Source organism: Cyprinodon tularosa, unplaced genomic scaffold (assembly GCF_016077235.1).
Source record: "Cyprinodon tularosa strain WSP-4 unplaced genomic scaffold, ASM1607723v1 ctg792, whole genome shotgun sequence".
Classification (NCBI taxonomy): domain Eukaryota; kingdom Metazoa; phylum Chordata; class Actinopteri; order Cyprinodontiformes; family Cyprinodontidae; genus Cyprinodon; species Cyprinodon tularosa.
Window position 1 is genome coordinate 125673 of NW_024039554.1, and position 23632 is coordinate 149304.

Genomic DNA, 23632 nt, shown 5'->3' on the forward strand with positions numbered 1-23632 from the left:
ACTTTTTTGATATCTCAAATGCATCTGGAGATCTGGGAGGCTTCTTGCTGTCTGCTGACATTCAAATAATGGAGGTCTATGGTGCCCGAGGCAGAAAGGTCCATAAAAGTCCACAAAAAACGTGTCAATATTCCTCCATACTGCTCGTCCAATGTATTCCAAGTGTCCTGAGTGGGTAGCATCCAGAATTTACTCGAAACGAAGTCATTTAGAATGTTTTTAGAGCATAAACAGTAGTGTATAGGATTTCCTGAAAGCGCGCACATGCGCGTTCATGACGCTACGGAAATGGCGGCAGACCAAACCAGATGAAAGTGCGCATTCAGCTTCTGCTCTGCCGATAATGCAAGCGTAGAAGAAGAAATGTGCTGTTTACCTGTGCAAAGAAAGAAACAACGAAAGAAAAATGTCTGAGGACTTCAGTGTTGAGGAAAAGCATGAGTTTTTTGCCGAGCTGAATGCGCCCACACTGCCAGCAGGGCTTTAAGCTACAACAAGGGTGACTCCAGTGCCTGATTAATATAACATTTCTGATGTCCATAACAACACACACGCATAAAAAAAAAAAAAATCACCAACTACGAGCCCGCACTAAAAAAAATATCCGCCCGACCCGTTTATTTTTATTTATGTATTTTTCACCCGCAAAGAGCATTTTATCGGGTGACCCGTCGGGGACCCGCGGGTACCCGACCCGTTGCAGGACTCTACTTCCAGGCTGGACTATTGTAATTCTTTACAATCAGGAAGTCCACAAACTGTAGTTAGAAGCCTTCAGCTGATCCAAAATGCTGCAGCCAGAGTTCTGATGAAAATTAAAAAGAGAGATCATATCTCTCCTATCCTGGCTTCTCTTCATTGGCTTCCTGTTAAATCCAGAATAGAATTTAAAATCCTCCTTCTCACATATAAAGCCTTAAATGGCCAAGCTCCATCTGATATCAGAGATCTGATTGTTCCTTATGTTCCTAACAGAGCACTTCGCTCTCAATCTGCAGGTTTACTAGTGGTTCCTAGAGTTTCTAAAAGTAGAATGGGAGGCAGATCTTTTAGTTATCAGGCTCCTCTCCTGTGGAACCAACTACCAGTTTTAGTCCGTGAGGCAGACACCCTGTCTACTTTTAAGGCTAGGCTTAAAACTTTCCTTTTTGATAAAGCTTATAGTTAGAGTGGCTCAGGTTATCCTGAGCTATCTCTATAGTTATGCTGCTATAGGCTTAGACTGCTGGAGGACATAAGGACCCCCGTTTCATCATTCTGCTACATTCTATCTCTATTCTCCCACTCTGCAGAATCTGTTAGTTCAATCTCTAACGTTCTGCTCTCTCTGCTTTTTCTCATAGTAGCTTCATCTGGTCTGTTCCTGTTTGGCTGTGACTCCATCCTGGAGAGAAATATCAGCTGTGCTGCTTCCATCAACACCTTTGTTTATAGATTTTCAAAGCTTGGCCTATTTTTCAGTGTTTAGTCCTGTTTCTCTCCTAGATTTAGCTATGGGCCCAGCATTTAGTGGGACTAACTAGACTCTTTTTCATCTTTTAACATGAAAACTTGGTCAGAGCTCATCTGATTAACTGTTTCCTTTCCTTACAGAATCACCTGTGGAGCTAGTTTACCGTTAGCTTTTCTAACATAGAAAGTATTTATAGAACCCCAGTCTGCCTCTGCAGATGGCCGCTCACACTAAGCCTGGTTGTGCTGGAGGTGTCCTACTGTTCATAGGGAGTTTTTCCTCTCCACTGTCGCTACAAGCATCCTTGGTGTGAGGGATTCCTGAAGAGTCAATGAGTTGATGCAATCAACTGGTTTTCCTTAGATAGAAGACTTTGAATCAATCTGACTGGATTATCTAGTTGAATTGTCTCTATAAAGTGACCTTAGATGATGTGGTGTGAATTGAAGCTAGAGAAATAAACTGAATTGAATTAAAAAGGAACCCAAAATAAATCTTAGTTACTTGGTTTTAAGGTCTTAACTGCGTCTTACATTTGAGCTTTCGACTTTCACCTGTTGCTGCTCCTTCTTAGCTCTAGTCTTTATTTTGTCTGGAAGGAAAATATCAACTTTTTTAAATAGTCAAAGACCAAGCTCTTATAGAAACCCCCATTTACAAAGTGACAGTATCTGTGCTTTGTTCTCAGCTAGTGTATAACTTAAGTTCCACTGTGTCTACCTTAGAGTAAAGGCCATGTTATGTTTTATGTCAATGTTAAATATGATGTATAACAAAAATGACCGAAATTGCATAATGCTTAATTCTATATAAAAGAGGGTAAAATAGTACAGTCCTGTTTTAAATATGCAGTTTTGTTACAAGGACAAAAACATAAAAAAATGTAATTTCATTTATTAGGATGATGTTGCATTATATGTTTGTTGGTGAACATAAAATGATTTTTGCAGGACTGATAGCTGCACACACAAACACACAGATATTATCTCTGTCACTATGTTGAAGGAGGAAAAAGTTTTCACACCTACCTGATTTCCCTATGAAGGCGTTGGGCTAAGGTTCCATGTCTCTTTATCTACGGAATGAGGAGAAAGTGTCTGCCTTGGTCTTTCTACCCACTTTTCCAGCTGATATTACTAAGTAATCTTAAAACATTAGACATTGTTTTGCTTTGATGAAGTCTGATAATCTCTCATATGCAATAAAAACAGGAGCTGGGATTAGAACTGCTATGCACCGAAAACGGTTTCAGCATAAAATCTTCAGGAAAATAAATGCTAGTGCTGTTTGCATTTATTTGCAGAATTCATTTACAAGTGCTGCTACCTTGACGTGTTCAGACCATAGCGGGCGCTTTGATAAAACTTTTGAAAGAACGTTCACTTACTCAAACCTTGACAGTTGAAAAAGTATTTCTAGAAGCCACAAAAAAAATTGAAATGATTTTTTTCTTGGAATTGAATCCAGTTTTTATTTGGTGGGAAATTATAGGAAATGTCAACTTTTTAAAATGAACGTGCTTTTTGTAGAGTTTTAATTCCTCAAAAACCACATCAAACATCAAACACCCCTTCCTCCACTGAATGTTTGCAGTAAAGACATGTCAGACACTGGCCAGTGACTCCTGATGAGCCCTGGAAACTCATCATATCATTTGACGCATGTCTGATCTCCCTCTGCTTTTGAACACCTTCAGTCATTATTGGTTTTAAAATCTGCTGGATCAGTTTAAAGGTCTACTGCAGGCGGGGGGTGGGGGGGCATTAGGCAATATTAGGCAGTTCCCCATAAAACTCTGTTTACATGTGTTGTTAATACAACTATTCCTTTTTGTGCACATTAATTATGTTTTTGATAAAAATCCTTTCGCTCAAATGCCATCAGAACCCTTATAAGATTAAGTGTGTCTCAGCCCCCCCTTCAGTGTCCACCATATTGGATCAGTCCATGTGCTGCACATGTTCAGAAAGGTCCAAACAAACAGCAGCAAACCATTTGAACACAAACAGTGTGAAGAGCAATGTTGCTAACTTAGCGCTTCTGTCGCTATATTTAGCGACTTTTCAGACCTAGCGCCAAATCTAGCGACTTTTTTCTGCTTCTGGAGACTTTGGCGACAACATCTAAAAGCAGCGAACTCTGCTCTCCAGAGCCAGTAGATTGGTAACCCCGCCTCCTGCTCTCCTCTATCTTGTCTGCTGTCATGATTCATGCAGCTATTATTTCATCCAAATGAAAAATGGAGAACAGAGAAGCAGATCATGGCTTGGCTACAGTGAAAAGAAGGACTGGGTTATTTACTTTGGCCTTTTTGGAAACACAGGAAGGAGCAATCAGCTAAGTGAGCTTAGAGCTTGGAAAAAATCTTTCATTCCTTTAGAGACAGCATGAAAAGTCAGCTGAGTATAAAACAGAGAGAGGAAAACAACAAGAAAAGAGACAAGAAGAGAGGGACACAACCTAGAACAGATAATGGAAGTCTATATATATAGACTGTTTTATGTGTTGTCTTCTCATTTCAGAGGGCCCCCTGCCTGTCTTTGCCTAAGGCCCCAAATTTATTATATTCGCCCCTGACTACAGACTTCCAGTAAGTGTGTTTGTTATGCTTACAGGATTTACCACCATAACAGATAACTGGCCTGACAAAATTAGTTGACAGCGTGAAAGCAAAATCTTAATTCTTCAAGTTACTGGGAAATGTTTTACTTTCTGTGTTCAAATTCCCCAAATAAAAATTAAAATGCCTCCATTTAATTCCTCTTTGCAGCACATTTCAAATCTTAAACTTTTACCAGTTTTCATTCTTGTGATTTTGTTTTAATACCAACACCAAAAACATAAAGATGCGTACCACATGCTAACACTGAGGCGATGCAGATGAAGGAACAGAGTAACCTGAAGCTGAGAGAAGCTCTCTTTAATTGGATGTTTTATATGTTTTTAAGATGCTTTTTTCTTTCATAGTTTTTTTATGACACAAAGGAAATGACTTGTTTTTAAGTGTTTGATTTTTATAATTACATTCACATTTGCTGTCATGGACTATTAACCACACCCGGACCAAACAAAGTTGTGTAGTGAATGGCTTTTCAAAGTTTTATTGAAAATAAAATGTTGCTCATATACTAATATGTGTGATATTAAATAGGCGGTTTTCCTATTTAAACATTTTGAGTCATGTTCTTCTCAAACGCCAGAGGTTGCCATGACCACTCTCAGCGTGATGCAGTTTTTACTCTGGTTCCTAAATGATTTGCTCACAGAATGTTTCGCTATGGTCCTTGCTGGTACCTTTCCTCAGATACCTCATCATACTCCTGGCAGATTTGGAGTTAAAATAAAACAATTGTTTTTTTGTTTTTTTATTGGAGGTAAAATCAGCATTTCGAATTGTTTCCCAGCTGGAGAGCCATCCTGAATATGAAGATCCAGCTTGAGATTGGCGTAAGAAGGCGCTTCACACCTTTGAGTAAAATCCTCGTCATATTCAGAATTCAAACTTCTGAAAGTACTTTAAATATGAAATGATTACATCCTGTTCAATAAATGATAAGTGTATTTAATTAAGAGTAATTTTCATTTGAATGTGCTTTACTGGAGGCATCCATGTTTGTCAAAGAACACTACTGCCACCTACTGGTTAGTGACGTCACGGTGCGGTATCGGATGTTGATCAAGTCCCAGTGCTGTATCTGGTGTTTGTCACAACGCGCTATTATCCAAGTCATCTTGAAAACATTCTTCTTCCAAATGTTGGCTACATATTACGTGTTTTTTCTCTGACCAGAAGTTCGATGGCAAATCCTCCCTCTTCAAGTTGGCAATCCAACGACGAACCCGTCCGTGGAGGATCAGGAATCAGAAAGGTGAAATAATTTCTTTTTTTCTACTTTTACCCGATGTATTCCAGCATCCAGCTGCCATGCACGTGGGCATTGTCAGTTTCACTATAGCTCTGGTGAATTTCATTGGTGAAGTCCTCTGGAAATCTTCAATAATTGTTGTTGATTGCAGATGTGTCTAGTAGTTCCCATTGATTTTGCTTGTAAAGCGGGGAGAATGGCGCTAGGCTTACCGCACCGTGACGTCACTGCTGGAAGATGGCAGGAGGGAGGGGTTACTATATTTGGGCAAAAATGGCCGCTCCCTGACTCAGTGATCACAAAAAAATATTGTTTTTATTTTGTTACCGATTAATGCTAAATTCATGAAATCTCTGTGAACGTATTAGTTTTAGGTATAAATAATGATCCATTGATCATTCCTTGCTGACCGGACTTTTCCTTTAAAGACTGGAACTCTCCACCAAAGGTAACTTGTCAAAACGTCCAGAATAACATGAGGGAATGTTAGATCGCTGTTATGTCAATCAACGTTTTTGGGGGATTTTTGAGGAAAATAACTACATATTATTGTTGACATGTTACTCCTAATACAATGTATTTTTAAAAATGCTGTTATTTGAATTAAAGCAGATCAATTTCCCTCAGATCCAAACGTGCCAGGCGTATGAACAATTTTGGGCTTGTTTTATATATATATTCACACAAAGCAGGAAAAATATTATGTACACTGTCTAATTTGCTTGCTTTAACCCATGAGTCCACCTTTCTGCTGGAGCTGTATTGGAGGTTTCTTGCCCGAGATGCTAATAATGCTACAACCAGTCCAAAGGTTGTTAGCATCTGTAGCTTTGTTACGTTTCTCATCATGCAGTTCAAACAAGGAAAAAGTCCCTTAAAAGTTCGGTTCAGCAACTGAGTCTAACTGGGCGTAATTCTGGTGACCAAACACTGGTCCATCTGGGATATCTTTTGTTGTTGATGATGATTGGATTGAAGGTTTACAGTCGAGACATCAACTGTATGACCAGTCGTTTAGAGATGGCGTTGAAGGTATTAGAGCCGGATGAACGGTGAATTTACAGCCGGTTGGGTGAGTCATGGCTGGACTTCACACAGGTCGGTCCACAGCATACTGACAAGGGCTCAGATTGGACACGGGATTCTGTACCGCTGGATAAGCAAAGTTGGTGTGCTGTTTGGCTTTGAGCCGTAGGCTCGCCAAGCTGGAGTTGCAAGTGTCTCTGTACATGTAGGGAGCGGCTGTAGTGGCGTAGGGGCATGTGGCTGCAGTCACTGCTACGGAGTTGAGCGCCGTAGGACTGTTGAGGTTGTTGAGGTTCCCCAGGTTGTTTAGCCCTGCAGCAGGGACCCCGCCTACAGCTGAGGGCACCATGCTGGAGGCCATGTTCATGGAGGGGATGGAACTCGGGGGTGAGAACATAGGCTGGGAGGACAGGGGGGTTACATTCATTGAGTTGAAGAAGGGGAAGCTTTTGGCGGAGAGTGGACTGCTTGCTAAGCCCTTAGTGGCCCAGTTGTTGTAGGAATATCCTGGGTACATCTCATCGTACGGCTGCATGAGTCCATTGAACTGGGCACCAAAGCCATTCTTACACAGCTCCGCCTGCTGGTTCCTTTCCCTTTTTCTCCACTTTGCACGTCGGTTTTTAAACCACACCTGAGGCATAAGAAACAAAGAAGGTCAATGATTAGTTTCTTGCTGCTGCAAACCTGCAACACTCAATCATGTGGTAGCTATAGATCCCCCACGTAAAACTGAAGTAAGGAAGCAGATTTGGGTTTGTGAAAAGGAGGTTTTTGGGGTTTTTTTTGTTTGTTTGTTTGTTTGTTTGTTTTTTTGGGGGGGTATGAAGTAACACAAATGTTGTGTCTTATACTTACCTGCAGATGGTGCCACCATGCAAACCTGGAATGGAGCAGTGGAACGGAGTGGCAATCTAATCTCGATGAACTGTAGGTTGTGTCATGTGTTTGAGGCAGTCACTCTCGGACGATTTTAAAATTCCCCCCGAACATTTTTTTAGGTCTGAAAAGTAGGACATGTCCGGGAAAAGGAGGACGTCTGGTCACCCTAGCTTAATGCTCTACGTTAACGTGCCGAATGTTGGCAAACAGTTTGTTATAGAGGCAGGGCTGCCAGGCCCCCATGAAAGACAATGATATGACTAAAGCCCTTCCCCCCACCAAATAAAACATTAATTTATGCAAGCTTTACAACTGCTATAAGGATGCACCAAAGAGTATCATTTACTTTTACATTAACAATGCAAATTCCACGGTACAATTTCAATCAAGGAAAATTATCCTCACACATAAATACATTAAACTTTATATTTAAAATCATCCTCTCTAAAAATAATAATAGATTATTATGAACAAAAAAAATTGATTTGAAGGGAAGGAAAATATGTTCTTAATTTTGAATATATGATGGGTTGGTAAATATATTTAAACATATTCATGCTTTGTTTCGCTGTTTAATGCTGAAAGATCAGTGAGAACACAAGGATAATTAGTTTTACTGCGGGATTTTCTTTTTACATTTCACATATCTAGTTGGACATATCTTTTCTTCTTTTTTTTGGCCCCCCAGGTCAAGGGCCCTTGGTATCTTCCTAACTTTTCCCCCCATACGGCGCCCCTTTATAGAGGAAAAGTTATCAGCTGCTTGTTTTCCTATCCAACAGCAGACTGGTAACCAGGTGATAAACTATTTCCCACTGGTTGAGGCGGTATATTATCTCCCTGCAGAAGATGAACGTGATCTAACACCTTCACTCACTTGATGAATCTGACGTTTGCAAACTAGACAATTTAGCAGAGAAAACTCTAAGAGTTTCTTAAAATAATTCCTTTCTGAAAACTTCAGCTGGAACTCATGATCTCCCTCTAATTATGTGTGCATGAGCGAAGACATGACAATCTCTCAAAGTAAGTGGAAAAGTATCATCAAACAGTTATTAAGCACAGCTTATTAGAATTTCTGAACAGTGAAAGGCGTGTCAGGAAAATTAGTGATTTCACGGTTTCATATTTATAGGATTTAAACTGGATTAAACCCTTGGTTAAAATTTCAGCTGAAGAAATTAATTCTGAGGCAAGTTCATTTGTGGGAGCATTTATAAAGAAACTTTGATATAAAAGATTGTTTGAAGTAATTCTGATCATTAACTGCAGTCAAACAGCTTGAAGGAGGAAGTTGGATTCGTTAAGATGCCAGATTTTAGCAAAATCCCAACTAACACAGAAGCGACCTCTGAGATCAGGTGATTTGATTAAATTTCTTTGCCAGATTCAAACATTTAACAAATTACTCAGGCAAGCAGGACTAAAAGAGGACACGTCTAAACCAAGCTGGATTTAAAAGGTGCTTTTGCTTCCCACTCTATTGTGGCTTCACATCCTCTGATAGGATTTGCATTCAATTTTAGAAGCAAATCAGAGCCTTAAGGTGTAGATGTTGCCTCTTTCACTTTTGTTTGCACGTTTATTTTAATACAGTCCAAACACTTTTCTCTTTTAAGCCCTGAGGGTCTTAGGAGCAAGTTCTGCCTGAAATTACACATGTGGTTCTTACATATGTAAAATGCAAGTACCGCTCCCAAACTATAAATTGAAAATACAATTGTGTGACAGAAAGGCATTGAGGAATATCTTTCATGTAGAACCACTATATTAAATGTCACCAAATTTATAGGTGATTAAAAATTAAAAATATTTAGCCTTGCCAAAAAGAAATTTTCCAAAATAAACACTGCAAAACATCATGAAAGCCCATTTGAAACTCTGGATGAAACCAGTCCAAAGACTATAACTTTTGTTTTGTCTGCATTCAGAAGGAGAAAGTTAAGAGTCATCCACATTTTTATGTCTTCAAGATTTGCCAGTAATCTATGTAATGGGTTAACTTAATCTGGATTAATATACAGATATAGCAGAGTATCATCAGCATAACAGTAGAAATAAATCCCATGCTGTCTAATAATTAATCCCTTTGGAAGCATATATATAGTAAAGACAATTGGTCCTAGCACTGATCCTTGTGGTACTCCACAGGAAACCCTTGAGCATGAGGAAGATTTGTTGACTCACCAGAGCTGTTTCAGTGCTATGATGAGCTCTAAAGCCAGACTTAAACTCTTCAAAAAGTTAATTATGGTGTTAAGTGGTTGCACACTTGTTTGGCAACTACTTTCTCAAGAATGTTAGATAAAGGCAGATTGGATATAGCTCTATAATTGACCAAGTCATCTGGGTCAAGAGACAGTTTCTTAAGCAAAGGTTTAATTACAGCAACCTTTGGTACATATCCCTGTAACAGGGATCTAAAATGGAGGAGGAGATTAAAGGGAGTTCTTCCTTAAATAACCTGGTTAGAACTGGATCTAACGTACAAGTTGAAGGCTTAGATGAAGAGCAGTCTAGACCCGGTTCAGATTCTATGGCAACCTCAGATGTTGCCTCACCTTCTACAGATAAACCAATCATAGTTAGAGGAGTGCTAATGATCTTATTTTTTTGATAAGGTCAATCCTATTTATAATGAATGCCATTAAATCATTACTTCTAAGAGCAGGTGGAATGGTTGGTTCAACTAAGCTATGGCTGTGGGTGAGTTTGGCAACTGTATTAAAAAGAAATCTAGGATTATTCATATTCTCCTCTATTAATGAGGAGAAATATGCTGCTCTTGCTTTACAAAGGTTCTTCTTATATAGCAGTAAACTATTTTTCCAGACTAGGTAGGATTACCCTAGGCCTGTGGACTCAGATTTTCTCCTCAGTGTCCTAGCATTTTGCTTCAGAGTGCGTAGCTCTGCATTAAACCAAGGAGCCAGTTTTTCATTTTCAAAGAGGCTGTGTTGTCTAAGGCAGTACGCAGAGAACTAGCAACCCCTTCAACAAAATCATCAACTTGTGAAGGGGAATTAACTAAGCTTTTGCCCTCTGCAGCACTGCCTCGCAACACAGAGTAGAGATAAAGTGAAAAAGATTCTTTAAAATGTATATCTGCACTATCTGATAATGATCTGCAAAAGTGAAACCTTCTTTTGGGGAAGGAGGACTCTGATAAAGTAGTCCTGAAGGTTATTAAAACATTTTCAGAGAGGACAGGGTTGTGAGGAAATACTGTTATTTCTTCACATTCAATGCCATATGTCAGCACAGGGTCCAAAGTATGAAGATGAGAATGTGTGGGAATATTCACATTTTGAACAAAGCCAATAGTGTCTAAGATAGCATCAAAGGCTGCTCTTAAGCTAGCGCCTTCAATGTCAGCATGAATGTTAAAATGTCCCACTTTGATGACCCTGCCAGTATTTAATACCAAATCAGAAAGAAACTCTGAAAACTCATCTAAAAATTCAGAGTAAGGACCTGGTGGACGATACAAAGTTACAAAAAGAAGAGGTTTTCTTGGCTTGCAATTTGGATGAGGGAAACTAAGGGTTAAATATTCAAAAGAGTTGTAATTATTAACTGCCTTTGGAGTAATCAGTAAGTCAGACATTGTTACTGCACCCCCTCCTCACCAAGAAATTCTGGGTATGTGAAAATTTAAATAACTAGAAGGAGTTGCCTCATTTATTCTCACATGGTCCTCTTGCTGCAGCCAGGTTTCTGTAAGGCAATATAAATCAATGTGATTATCACAAATCAAGTCATTAACTAGCAGACTTTTTAACCTTATGTTAAATAAACCATATTTAATCGTTTTAACTTTTTCCCCAATCAGAGTTATTTTATTTTTAATTAGATTATCATGATTTACTCCTTTAGGAATCTTTTCTGATTGATTAGATTTTGGTCATGGGTAAGACACTGTTTGGATAGTTTAAAGAGTAGGTAACAGTGGAGAAGCTGCAGAGACATGTGTTAAACTACGACTCTGCTTCCTGGTCTGCCGCCTGGGTTGTTGATGATGGCCGAACAGTTTGCACTCTTTACTGCAGATATATAAAAGATATGCAGCCTCTTCCCACTAAGAAAGAAGGTCCTCGCTGGACCAATCCATAGTGCCAGCATGCTTCAAGTCTGCCACCGGTCCCAAAGAAGCCTCAGGTCACCTCATTCAATGATTACCAGCCTGTCGCACTTACTCATATCATGATAAAGTGCTTTGAAAGGCTGGTTAAAGAACACATTGTCTTCAGTCTGCCCCCAACTTTTAACCCGTTCCAGCTCGCCTACCGACGAAACCGCTCCACTGAGGACGCCATCTCCTCTGCTCTTCACCTGAGCCTGGCACACCTTGAGAAGAAGAACACCCACGTGCGGATGCTGTTCCTGGACTTCAGTTCAGCTTTCAACACCATCATCCCACAGCATCTGATGGGCAAACTGGAACAGCTGGGATTCAATACACCCCTCTGCTATTGGCTGCTAGGCTTCCTCACCAACAGACCTCAGTCAGTCTGGGTTGGACAGAACACCTCTGATGTCATCAGTCAAAGCACAGGCTCCCCTCAGGGCTGCGTCCTGAGCCCCCTGCTGTTCACCCTGATGAAACATGACTGCGTCCCCAGGTTCACCACCAATCACATCGTGAAGTCTGCAGACGACACCACGGTGGTGGACCTCATCAGAGACGACAATGAGCAGGGCTACAGAGAGGAGGTGGAGCCGCTGGTGGTGCAGAGACAACAGCCTGATCCTGAATGTGGAGAAGACGAAGGAGATCATCTTGGACTTCAGGAAGAACCGTCCTAACCACGCTCCACTGCTCATCAACAGCTCAGCTGTAGAGGTGGTCAGCAGCACTGCATTCCTGGGGGTGCATCACAGACACCCTCACCTGGAATGTAAACACCACCTCACTGGTCAAAAGGGCACAGAAGCGCATGTACTTCCTGCGGAGGATGAAGAGAGCCCACCTGCCCCCACCCATCCTCCCCACCTTCTACAGAAGCACCATAGAGAGCGTTCTGACCAGCTGTCTCACTGTGTGGTGTGGAGGCTGCACCGCCTCAGACTGGAAGAAGGTGAGGAGAGTGGTGAGAACACAAGATAAGATCCTCGGGGCTCCTCTTCACTCCATAAATGACATTTCATCCCAGCGCACCATTACTGTCTAAGTCTGATAGTGGCCTTCAGCTCATCTAATATGCTTGCATCCTTCTCTCAACATTAAGCTTTCTGTATGGAAATGTGAGTTTTCTGGCCAGTGAAGCCCAGTAAGGACATGGTCTTTAAAATGTGTATTGGTACCTGTGGCAGTGCTAGCAGCTGCCAAGTCTTGCTGGAAATGCTGCTAGACAACTCAGCTTTCATTTAGCTTTAAAAACATTGGACCAACAGCAGCCGACTACATGCATTTCTAAATAATCACTGACTGTTTGAAAACACTTGACCTTAAAGAAACAGGAATCTGTTCCTGTTTACTTGTTTAAGATCCCAAACTCTGGGGGCCTTTATTGCTAATTACTTTTATGTGAAAGGTCGAGTATGGGCCGCTATTCAAGTCTGTTTCCTCCATAACACGGGTCAGAAGTAATGCAAGGGATGCAATACTTGTAGGACATGTTCTGTCTACCACAGAAGGAACTCTAGAAATCACAGCCAAGCATTGAAACCTTCCCTGAAGTCATCCGTTCTCCTAGTAATGGGGTTAGCCTTTTCTCCATTTTCTAGCCCACTTTTATCCTCCTTTGGGCAGTGGCGCCTCCAGAAATGTTTCATGGGGGGCAGATGGGGCCACTAAAAATCTTGGGGTGGCACACTGAAACTGAAAGCCATAATTTCAGGGTTTTAATATGCGATTGTGGTAAACCTGCCAGTAGAAAGACTTAAGTAAACACCTACTCATATCTTGGTTTATTGTGTGATTTTTAATGTTGCGTCACTGGCTGTACATAATGGGATGGAATGCTAAACTGATGGTACTACAATTTACACTGGCCAGTGGCCCTTGGCCACCCTCTGATTGCGCCACTGCCTTTGGGAAAACTTTAATTTGGGGTGCTTTTACTAGTAGCATGCTCTAAACTGTAGATATTCTAGTAATGTCCAGTAATGCAGTTGGAGTTTCCATTAGTACAATAATGTAATTAAAGTCTCAGGTGAATAAGTTTGTTCTGGAAATAGCTCATTCAGAAACACGTCTTCTTCTTTGCCAGTTGTAACATCTGGGTGTTGATCAGCTCATCTCCGAGCATTTGATAAAAACACTGACCAAGTTTTGCATGATTTCAGTGATTCTTGCATGTAAAAAGCTATTCAGGTGTGAATTTAATTCCGTTTTTAATGAGATGTAATTTTGCAACTGCTTTTTTTTTCAGACAATAGCAGCATATCTACCAAGTTTTTTATTTTTTTTGACAGAGACAGCCCCTTTCAACAGAGAAGGGCTGGTTATACTTCCGCAGCAGTGTGTTGCAGTGAGCTTGTCGCAGGTATGATGCAGATATTTTTGATTTATGTCCAATATTGAAGCGTGGTCTGCGTTATGTTATCCCACGCCACAATGCAAGAGGGCCAATCAGGAACTAGCTGTGGGTCTGAGTGGGATCCAGGTGGAAAAAGGGTCCCAGCATTCTCACGCATCTCGCTCTTCTAGCTGGTTCATCTTCACGAGTCATTTTCCACAATGGCCGTCATACAAACAAAACAAGCCGGTAAGGTACCAAACAGGAAATATGCAAAGTCTAGAGAGGATGTAGATTTGACCAATCAGAGGCCTCCTGTCTGTGGTCACCTACAATATTGGAGAGCTGCAGCAGAGTGTCTGCGGAAGGGGCGGGGCATATCTGCATTAACTGCGACACACATGCAGACGACCTGGTTTCTGGGTATAAACCTGCCTTTAGCTGTGGTTTAAATGCTTCATTCTTCTGCAGGCCCCAAACAGGGAATCCTAATACAGGTCATGTAACTTAAAAACAAAGATATTTCATTGAGATCATGAGAGAGATGCAGGACACCCACCCTGACTCGAGCCTCAGTGAGGTTGGTCCAAACAGCAATCTCTTCTCTGGTGCTCATGTCTGGGTAGCGGTTTCTCTGGAAGGTGGCCTCCAGCTCCTGGAGCTGTTGGCTCGTAAAGTGAGTCCTCTGCCGTCGCTGCTTCTTCTTCAGAGAGCCGTCGTCAACACCTGGCTCTTCCAGCTTATTCTGTTGGGATTTCTCAGTGTCTGCAGAGAAACAACAGGAAGGCAGTTTGTTTACGTCTGTTACTGTGGAAGGAGAGATTTAAAGAAATGGCCCACACCATGCTAGATTAAACATTGATTTTCTCAGTTATCAGTGACGACAGAGATCAGCTGTGAGCCACTGCTTAGCTATCTATAGAAAAAGACAGATGGGTAAATCATAGATGTCTAAAAACGTCTAAATTGCTGGTTTTGTCCTCAGAGACTGGCTGATATTGTTGCTTTTTTACTGGCAAACATATAGCGCATTGGATTATATTATTTTTCTACTTCTTTCACAGTAATATATCATTACATAATTATCTTTTGATATTGACAGTTGTGTCTAATGTTAATTGTTATCAATCTGTATAACATCTAAATTGATACCAACTTTAAAGTAGACATTTTGAATTGAGAAAGCTTCCTGGATTGGAAGCTGTTTTTAAACTTTTTAAAATTTTGTTGGAAAAACTTTAACGTTAACCCAGAAAATCTGTCTTTTTTCATGTGAAAAATTGTTTGGATTGTATATCATCTGTGCTGCTGCCATCAACACCTTTGTTTATAGATGTTAGAGATCGGCCTGTTTTCCAGTGTGTTTCTCTGACTGTGACTAACTGGATGTGCTCTCTTCATCCTCTAACATAGGAGCTGGCTCGGAGCTCGTCTGCCTGGCTGTGTGTTTCCTGGAGTGGGCCGCCTGTGGAGCTGGTTGACAGTTGTCTTTTGTATCTCTGCTTCTTTTTCTATGTCTGCTTCTGTCTCCTTGAACCCCAGTCGGCCTCGGCAGATGGCCGCTCACACTGAGTCTGGTTCTAATGGAGGTTTCTTCCTGTTAAAAGGGAGTTTTTCCTCTCCACTGTCGCTACTAGCATGCTTAGTGTGAGGGATTGTATTTGAGTCAATGAGTCGATGCAATCAACTGGTTTTCTTTAGATAGAAAACTTTGAATCAATTTGACTGGATGATCTGGTGAACTGTAAAGTGCCTTGAGATGACATGTGTTGTGAATTGGCGCTATAGAAATAAACTGAATTGAAATAAATAAATAAAAACACCTCTTCTTTTTTATGCCATTTTTATGTTGAAGTTCTTTCCAGGTGTAGAATCTATAGCTTAAATTTACAAGATTTAAAAAAAGGAAAGAAATGTTATGATATTAGATAATTTGATGATATTTTTGAATAGTTCAGCACTTTTAGATGCATGTACTTTTGAATACTTAAGCATTTTCAAAAGTGAGTACTTTAATAATTTAACTAGAATAGATGTTTGACCCGAGTAACTTTTTACTTGTAGTTGAATTAGATTTGACTACGAGTATCATTACTTTTACTCAAGTACCACTGTTCAGTGCTTCATCCATCGCTGCATTTAACTATAATTTAAAGAAATAACATATTTCATTTTTAAATGGGTTTCATGGCAACTAGATACAGAAATTCCAAAGAAAGAAAACTAAAAACAATCCACTGGACTTTATTTCCAAGTTTGAAGACGTTTCTCTTGCCATCCAGGAAGCTATTTTAATTTAAAATGTCAGAAATAGCGTTGAGTTCAAGGTTTTATAAAGTAGCCCAACAAAAGCCTTGTTTTGGCTTAGAAAACATTCAAATGGAAACGGACGAAGGGGTCAGCCCCTTTGGAAAGAGGGTCGTTTTGCTTCTTTGTTAGCCTGCAATGCCCTGTACCTGTCTATGTCCCTGAAAGGGGGTTGTTAAAGGGAATTGTTGGCCTGGCTGACTGGGCGAGGTCCTCCGTGCTCCTCGTCAGAGGCTGCAGTTGTGATGATAGCGGTAAGGAATCAACTCAATCGCTGCATTGTAGGATTTTGGAAGCTGAAATCTGAGTCCACCCCCTCTGTATAAGGTTGTTTTTTTCTTTTTTAACATAGATGCACTGCAAATAGTGTAAACTAATTCTTAAATTTAAGGGTATTTACCCTTAATTTAAGCAGTTAAATAATATTTCCCAATGGAATCAGTATCTTTTACTAAAATAAGATAATCAGATAATTGCACTTGAAATAAGAAAATAAAATAGTTTTTTTCTTATTTTAAGTGTAAATTGTGTGTAATTGTTCCATTAGTGAAGTATCTCACTTACCTCCTCATTATAAGACAAAAAGCCCATATTTTCAGAAAAAAATTACTTGTTTAAAAAAAAAAAAGGACTTATTTAGAATTCGTTTTTTGCAGTGTGGCTTGCTTCTTGCCCCTCTCAAACCACCTATTTTCTTTTTCCAAAATTTGAACATTCTGGTCCTCAAAAGAATGTTCTTTGTCCATAAGGTGTAGATGTACTGCAGTCTTGTCCCAAAGGAGGTCGCTCTTCTGTGTTGGGCCATGCAATGCGCCATACATTGGGGCATTGCAGGCTAACAAAAGAAGCTAAACGACCCCCATTCCAGAGGGGTGGACCCATTCGTTCGTTTCTATTTGCATGTTTTCTAAGCAAAAACAAGGCTTTCTTGGTCTACTGTATAAAGCCTCAAACTCAACGCTATTTCTGACATTTTGAATTGAAAAAGCTTTTTGGATGGGAAGCAAAACGTCTTCAAACTTGGAAACAAAGTCCAGTAGATTGTTTTTAATTTTCTGTTTTTGGAATGATTACAACCTGGATGACTGAGAATCTTCACCAGCATAGAGCAAGAGAGTCAAACAGACAACTTAAAAAAAAAAAAAGTCATTTAAAAAGTCAGTTCTAAGTAGAAATCACAATGAAACCAAAAGATGCAGCAGCATCCAGCTGATTCACTACATTTCATATAGGTTTCCCTTTAAAGATTTAACCTTAATCTATAAATTAGTCTAATTTCAAATTCCTTTTTTGACTAATAAATGCTTTAGAAACATTTGCACGTAAACATGTTTTAAGATTAGTATTGGTACTAATCTTAAAAATTCAAAATAAGTCAAAATCTTCTGTTTGCGTGAAGCTCATTCTCATCCCAGCCCAGACTCAGCTGAATGACAAATCATCACTAAACCTTCTTCCAGGCACAACACTGAAAACCACAGTTGTGGCACAATACTGGGAAAATAAAAGCAAACAATTATTCCATGCAGGAAGGATCGGCTGCTGCAGTGGTTGAATGTTATTGGCTCCTCGCTGCCACATCAAACTCCTGCAATACGAAGACCTCACAGAAAGAAGTGAATTTAGCTGCTGGCTAATCCTGTGGATCAGGCCTTTGTGACCGGCTCTGTTTGGCGATGGCTTAGTCTGTGGGAGCAGTTCAGAATGATCAGCTGGGTTTAAAAGGAGGCTCCACGGGGCCACCAGTAAAACCAATAAGGGCCCGGCTGAGGCAGTAAGCTGACACCGGCTAAGCTGTTCCTTAAGTCTATAACGCAGCACAAAGAGAAGCACTGATCAAAAACTGACTGAGTGATAATGAGCCAACATGAGGAAGCCACTGCAGGTCAGAGATTCAGATGATTTTCATTAGAAAAATGTATTTTAAAAAAACTAAATCGACTTTGAACGCAACTAAAAAAACAAGCCTGCAAATGAAAAAGTCCAAGTTTGGCTCTTTGCGGCTCATTAACTTCAAACCCTGAGGATCTCGTCCATAGGAGGCTAACGAAAGTTTTAATTTAAAGAATAAACTAATTAAAAGCTCAATTAGCACATCTCATATTCCTCTAGATGAGGGTTCTGCAAACTTTCATATAGAAAGAACCGTTTTGCCCCGAGTCTGGCTAAGTAAAAGTCATTTAGAGCCGCAAAATAATTTTAATTGCCCTTTTAATATAAAGCAACGTATCAGTTTTGTTAAATATCTGCCATTGGAAATTGGTTGCCATCTTAAACAACAAACATTTCATTAATTTTTTTTTTTTTTACCCTAAGACAATGAAAAAGTAAATGATTCATAAACATGAAGAATGGATATTTTTTTATAGGTTATGAGTATGGGCTGATTAAAAGAAGAATAGCTCTACAAAACATTTTTCTGATGCTTTTAATGTTATTCTGTTGTGAAAATTCTATTTAAATAGTCTTAATAGAAATAATAATGGTTTTAAGACTGGTATTTATTATTATAGTATATTATTTAGTTGCTTATATCTTTTTTTGCCACTATTAAGAGCCATTGTAGAGGGTCTAAAGAACCATATTGGGCTCTGGAGCCGCAGGTTGCAGCAGAGCCCAGATGATACAGCTCAGAGTCCTGCAAACCTTCACAATTACATCAGAAATATCTTATATGAAAGATTTTATGTTTCATCAAAATTAACTCACAATTTAGCAAAATAGCATTTCACTGTTTAAAATCCAAATAAGTCCTTTTTTCTTGAAATATGTGCATTTTTTCTTGAACTGAGGAGGAAAGTGAGACATTTTGCCAATTGAACAAGAAAAAAAACAAGTACATTTACTTATTTCAAATGCATATTATCTTATTTTAAGAGTAAAAATACTCATTCTGTTGGGAAATCATCTTATTTACCTGCTCAAATTAAGGCAAAATGCACCTTATTTGAGAAATGTTTACTTATTTCTAGATAGTTTTTGCAGTGTTGGTGCCTTTAGAGGCCAAAAAAATACAAAAATACTTTTGGCTGGTTGGTTTGAAAATCCCCAAATTATATCCTGAAATATTCCATTCAGATTTTTTAAAAATAAAAATATTGTGTTAAATCTAAGAAGAAATGATACAGTCGATTACATGAACACAAACACACAAAAAAACATTATTAGACAGCTAAATAAAAAGGTAGAATTTAACTGTCCATATTAAACCACTGGTATTTGTTCAGTGGATTTTATTTTTATTTTAAAAACGGCTTTTTTAAGAGAGAAAGGATTTTCACAGCAAATAGTTTCAGTAATTTTTGTTTCCGTTTTTTAGGACTTTATCACAGAATCAGAGGATGAACTGGTTTAATAAATGTTTCCTAAAATGTGAAGATTGCAGAAAGCTAAAAAGAGGAAAGAGTTCCCAGACTGACCGCTGTGGTCCTGGCCCTTACAGCCCGCCTCATGCTGCGGGGTCCCGGCGTCAGACAGAGACAGCGCCGGGCTGCGGGTCTCACTGTCGGTCAGCAGGTTGAAGTCCATCACCGGGCCCTGTGCGCGTCACAGCGCGCGCGCGCACATCCAGAATAGAGATGGAGGAGAAACATGTCAATATAATGTTGTTATGTTCAGGAAATCATTTCATTTCTAAACATGTCATCTTATCTTCAGCATTTTCAAAAAAAAAAAAATTAAATAAATAAATAAAAAAGATTTCAGCAGTTTGGCTTCAGGCCTTTTTAAAAGGTCTTTATAATTCTAAGCTTTTAGATTTGAACTGAATTATATATATATATATATATATATATATATATATATATATATATATATATATATATATATATATATATATATATATATATATATATATATATAAATTAAATTGATAGAAATGCATTTTTTGGTCCCAGCTTAAAAAGTAAACAGATGCATCTTTATATTTAAAACTCTCTCCGCTGGATGATCGCTTCCACGCGGCTGACTGACGCAGGACGTCCTGTCCTGGACTCTTTAAGGACAGCCTCCCTCTCATCTAAGGCCCGTTTCTGGTTCCCCTTCAGTTTCTGACATTGTTGGGATGAAGCAGAACCATTCAGATCCCTTAGATCAGGCCCAGGTAACCAGAAGCTCAGGTTACATCTAAATATACATTAAATATAAATATCCATCTATATAAATATTCATGTAAACACCCTGTGCAATGACCCGGTATAATGATCCTGCTATGGAGAAAAAAGCTGTCATATGTGCGCACTGTATATACTTTATATACAATCAGTTTGGCACCTTGTTTTTCTCTTTTGACTATTTGATGGAAAAACTAAACTTCTCCACTGTGAGATCAATAAAGTCAATCAATCAACCAATCAATCATGTCACTTGAAAATCTAGATGAAAAAGAGAGCAGAGAAATAAAAGCCAGATTGCCTTATTCCTATCATCTCTTTCCTTTCCAGTGGCATCAGAAGCTGCCAGAACTCAGAGATGAAAACTACAGATATTTCATTCCTAGATCTGTTTGAGAAGCTGAGGCTGCTCTAGCTGACACTCCCCTACTCAGTCATTTATCTACTAGCTGATGTAGACAACAAATATAAAGGGACTAAATAAAAAAAATGTATTTAGTCAAACAAACTAAATTAGATCAGTAGCATAGCATTACTGTAGGCTACTAAAAGAAAGAAAATTAAGCAAACACTGCAAAAACAATCTAGAAAAAATAAATAAAAGAATTCTTACATTACCTATAATTTAAGTAGGACAATATAACGATTTACCAATGAAATGATTAGATAATATGCACTTGAAGTAAGTCAATGTATTTATTCTTTCTTATTTTAAATTTAAATTGTTTTGTTCCACTGGCAAACCGTTTACCTCCTCAATTCCAGACAAAATGCACTAATTTGAAGAAGAGATTACTTATTTAGATTTTAATTGTTTGCAATGAAGGAAATTCTTAAAATTTGCCACAGCTATTTTCCTTTAATTTGAAAAGGTAATGATCAGCCAAAAGAATATTTTGCCTTTAGAATAAAATAATTCCACATTACGCACTTAAAATAAGCCAATAGAGCCTCAAATGTAAATATTATTATTCTGTTAGAATTGTCTGGATAATCTGCTCAACTCAAGGGAAATGGAAATCTTTAATCCAAGTCCAACAGATATTTTACTTAAAAAGTCACAAGTTTTAAACCAGATCTACATGCTTTAGATTATAGGAGCTGTTGTTGACTGTCAGTTGAAATTGCAGCTGGACAGAATAATCCATTATGAAAACAAACAAACGGGATAAACTTTAATATTAACTTATTTGGAAAAACATTTTTTATTTATTAAAATAATTGAACTTATTCTGGTAGAAAATTAAATTTTTAAATCACTTTAATAATTTAAACAATGCAAGAAATAATCTAGATATGGAAAATAAAAGCTCTAAAAACTAGGTAAAAAGGATCATTTACAAAGGTAACAAGTATTTTTTTCCATTGAAATTATTAGAAACAATTAAAAGAAGTAAGTTATTTTTTATTTTAAAGGTAAATTATCTTCTTTCGTGGATAAACTGCCTTACACTTATTAAGAAAAAGGCCCAGTTTTAATTAATAATACATTTTAGCAGTGAATAAAGAAACGTTTTAACTGAAAACTTCACTTAAGAGTTAAGATAAGAGGCCCGTTAATTCAGATGTCTTATAAAGGAATGATTTGAAGAAAATACTGAAGCGCTTTAGACAAATGGATCCAATTAATTTACAGAAAATAGTCAGTTTAAATAGATCCGGTTCATGCTTCAATTAGGAGAACAGGAGCGCGTGGTGGTTAGGTTCAAGATCTGAAGGTGAACCTAGGATGGAGGACTGCGGGATGCCCACGCACGAGGCAAAGGCCTCTGTGGAGGGGCCCCGACTAGTTCCTGGAGAACAGAGCTATCCCCCTCCCCCCTCCCTCGAACTTTAATGCAGCCTCGCGCTCCAACATGAAATGAGCCCGCGTGTTTAACTTTGATGTCGCGGTGCGGCGGAGGCCCTCATTTAAATGCGGCCTATATGATAATAACAAATAAATAATAATGAGAATCAGAAATCCTTTTTTTTTTACAGGAAATTGCCGGATCCATCTGGCGGCGCGCGCTCGGCCCGCAGCCTATTACCCTGGGAATTATTCATAAACGCGTCGAGAATTAATTCCCGGGATTAAGGAGTTGATTAAGATGTGTGTCACTTTGCTGTCTGGGAACTTATTAAGGCCTCCTGCAAGAGGCGGCAGATGGAATCCAGACCTATGTTTGTAGATGTTAATTTCCAGGCTGGTAGAACATCTATTTGCATAAGAGTGAAGGGCTGAGAGGCAGAGGACAGACCTGCGGCACAATCAGCAGCTAATAATTGCCTCCTCGCTCCGCACTCATCCTCATCTGGATTTTAATATGCTGATGGCATTAAAACACCACCAAAGTGTTCCAACTTTCATCATTAAGCTCTCTGGAAATGATCTCTCACTTTAAGAACATTTTCACTTCATCTGGGAGATTGAAAACTAAAAGACAGATTTTTTTTTTATTAAATTAAGGCTCATAAAAAGTGAGAAAAGGGGACAAAGATTGAAGGCCTAACAAATTCATGCGTGACAGAATCCACAGCAGTGGGCGTAAAATCAGGATTTCTGATATAAATCCGATATTTTTAATATTGCGCATTGAACCAAAGTGAAGGTTAAAAAGCAGCATCCCTGCGGCTGACTGGGAACCAGTTAAAGAACATTTCCATTTCCAGCCTGGGGCCAAACGTTAGCGCGGATTAAACAAATCTGTTCCTGCTGTCGGATGCGCGACTGGACCGGAACTGGACGGGAAGCACGCAAATCAGTCCAATGAGTTTCTGGGCTGGATTTTATTCAACTGAAGAAAAAAAAAAAATGAATCAAAACAACGAATTAAAGATCTAACACATGATTTTAATCATGTTTATGTTTCTGCATAGTTATTAAAGAATTTCAACAAATTAAAAAGGGTGATTGTGAGAAAAATAAGCATTAGATTAATCTATCTATAATTATCAGACGATAACGATGCATTTATCTAAAATTATTATTATGGTTGTTTTTTTTTCTTGTTCTTTTTTTTTCATTTGAAGTGAAGCCTCATTTAAAACATTTTTAAGTTCCCTTTTTCTTTTGCCTGCAGCCCAGAGGAGCTGCTGATGTGAGCTGAGAAATGATCAGATCAGAACCAAACAGGTGGAGATCAGCTGGATCAGAACCAAACAGGTTGAGATCAACTGGATCCGAACCAAACAGGTGGAGATCAATGATCAATGGATCAGAACCAAACAGGTGGAGATCAATGGATCAGAACCAAACCGGTGGAGATCAATGATCAATGGATCAGAACCAAACAGAGACGCGCACAGACGCGGATGGCAAGTGCCACTTACGTGGAAATGAATCCGTGGAAAGGACAGAGAGCTTCGCGTGGAGTTGCTGGGTTTTCTGGTGACATGAAAAAAAAAAAAAAAAAAAACAATAAAAAGGTCCAAGGTTTGGTAATAAAAAAAGTGAGAGGTGTTGGTGCTGATCCTGTCCCGCTGGTTCCAGCGCGCTGATAGAGCTGAAGCTGCAGGACTGAGGCTGGATCCTCTCAGAGAGGA

At 39.0% G+C, this 23632-nt stretch overlaps 1 protein-coding gene across 1 annotated transcript; it reads right to left on the reverse strand.

The window, feature by feature from the left end:
• Nucleotides 1-5968: 5968 nt before the first annotated feature.
• Nucleotides 5969-23632, reverse strand: pitx3 (paired-like homeodomain 3). The gene is made up of 4 exons (XM_038271177.1): nucleotides 23420-23632; nucleotides 19415-19532; nucleotides 14248-14453; nucleotides 5969-6979 (listed from the first exon to the last, which is right to left on the reverse strand). The coding sequence occupies exons 2-4, from the start codon at nucleotides 19521-19523 to the stop codon at nucleotides 6410-6412; spliced, it is 885 nt and encodes a 294-aa protein (XP_038127105.1). The 5' UTR covers nucleotides 19524-19532; nucleotides 23420-23632; the 3' UTR covers nucleotides 5969-6409.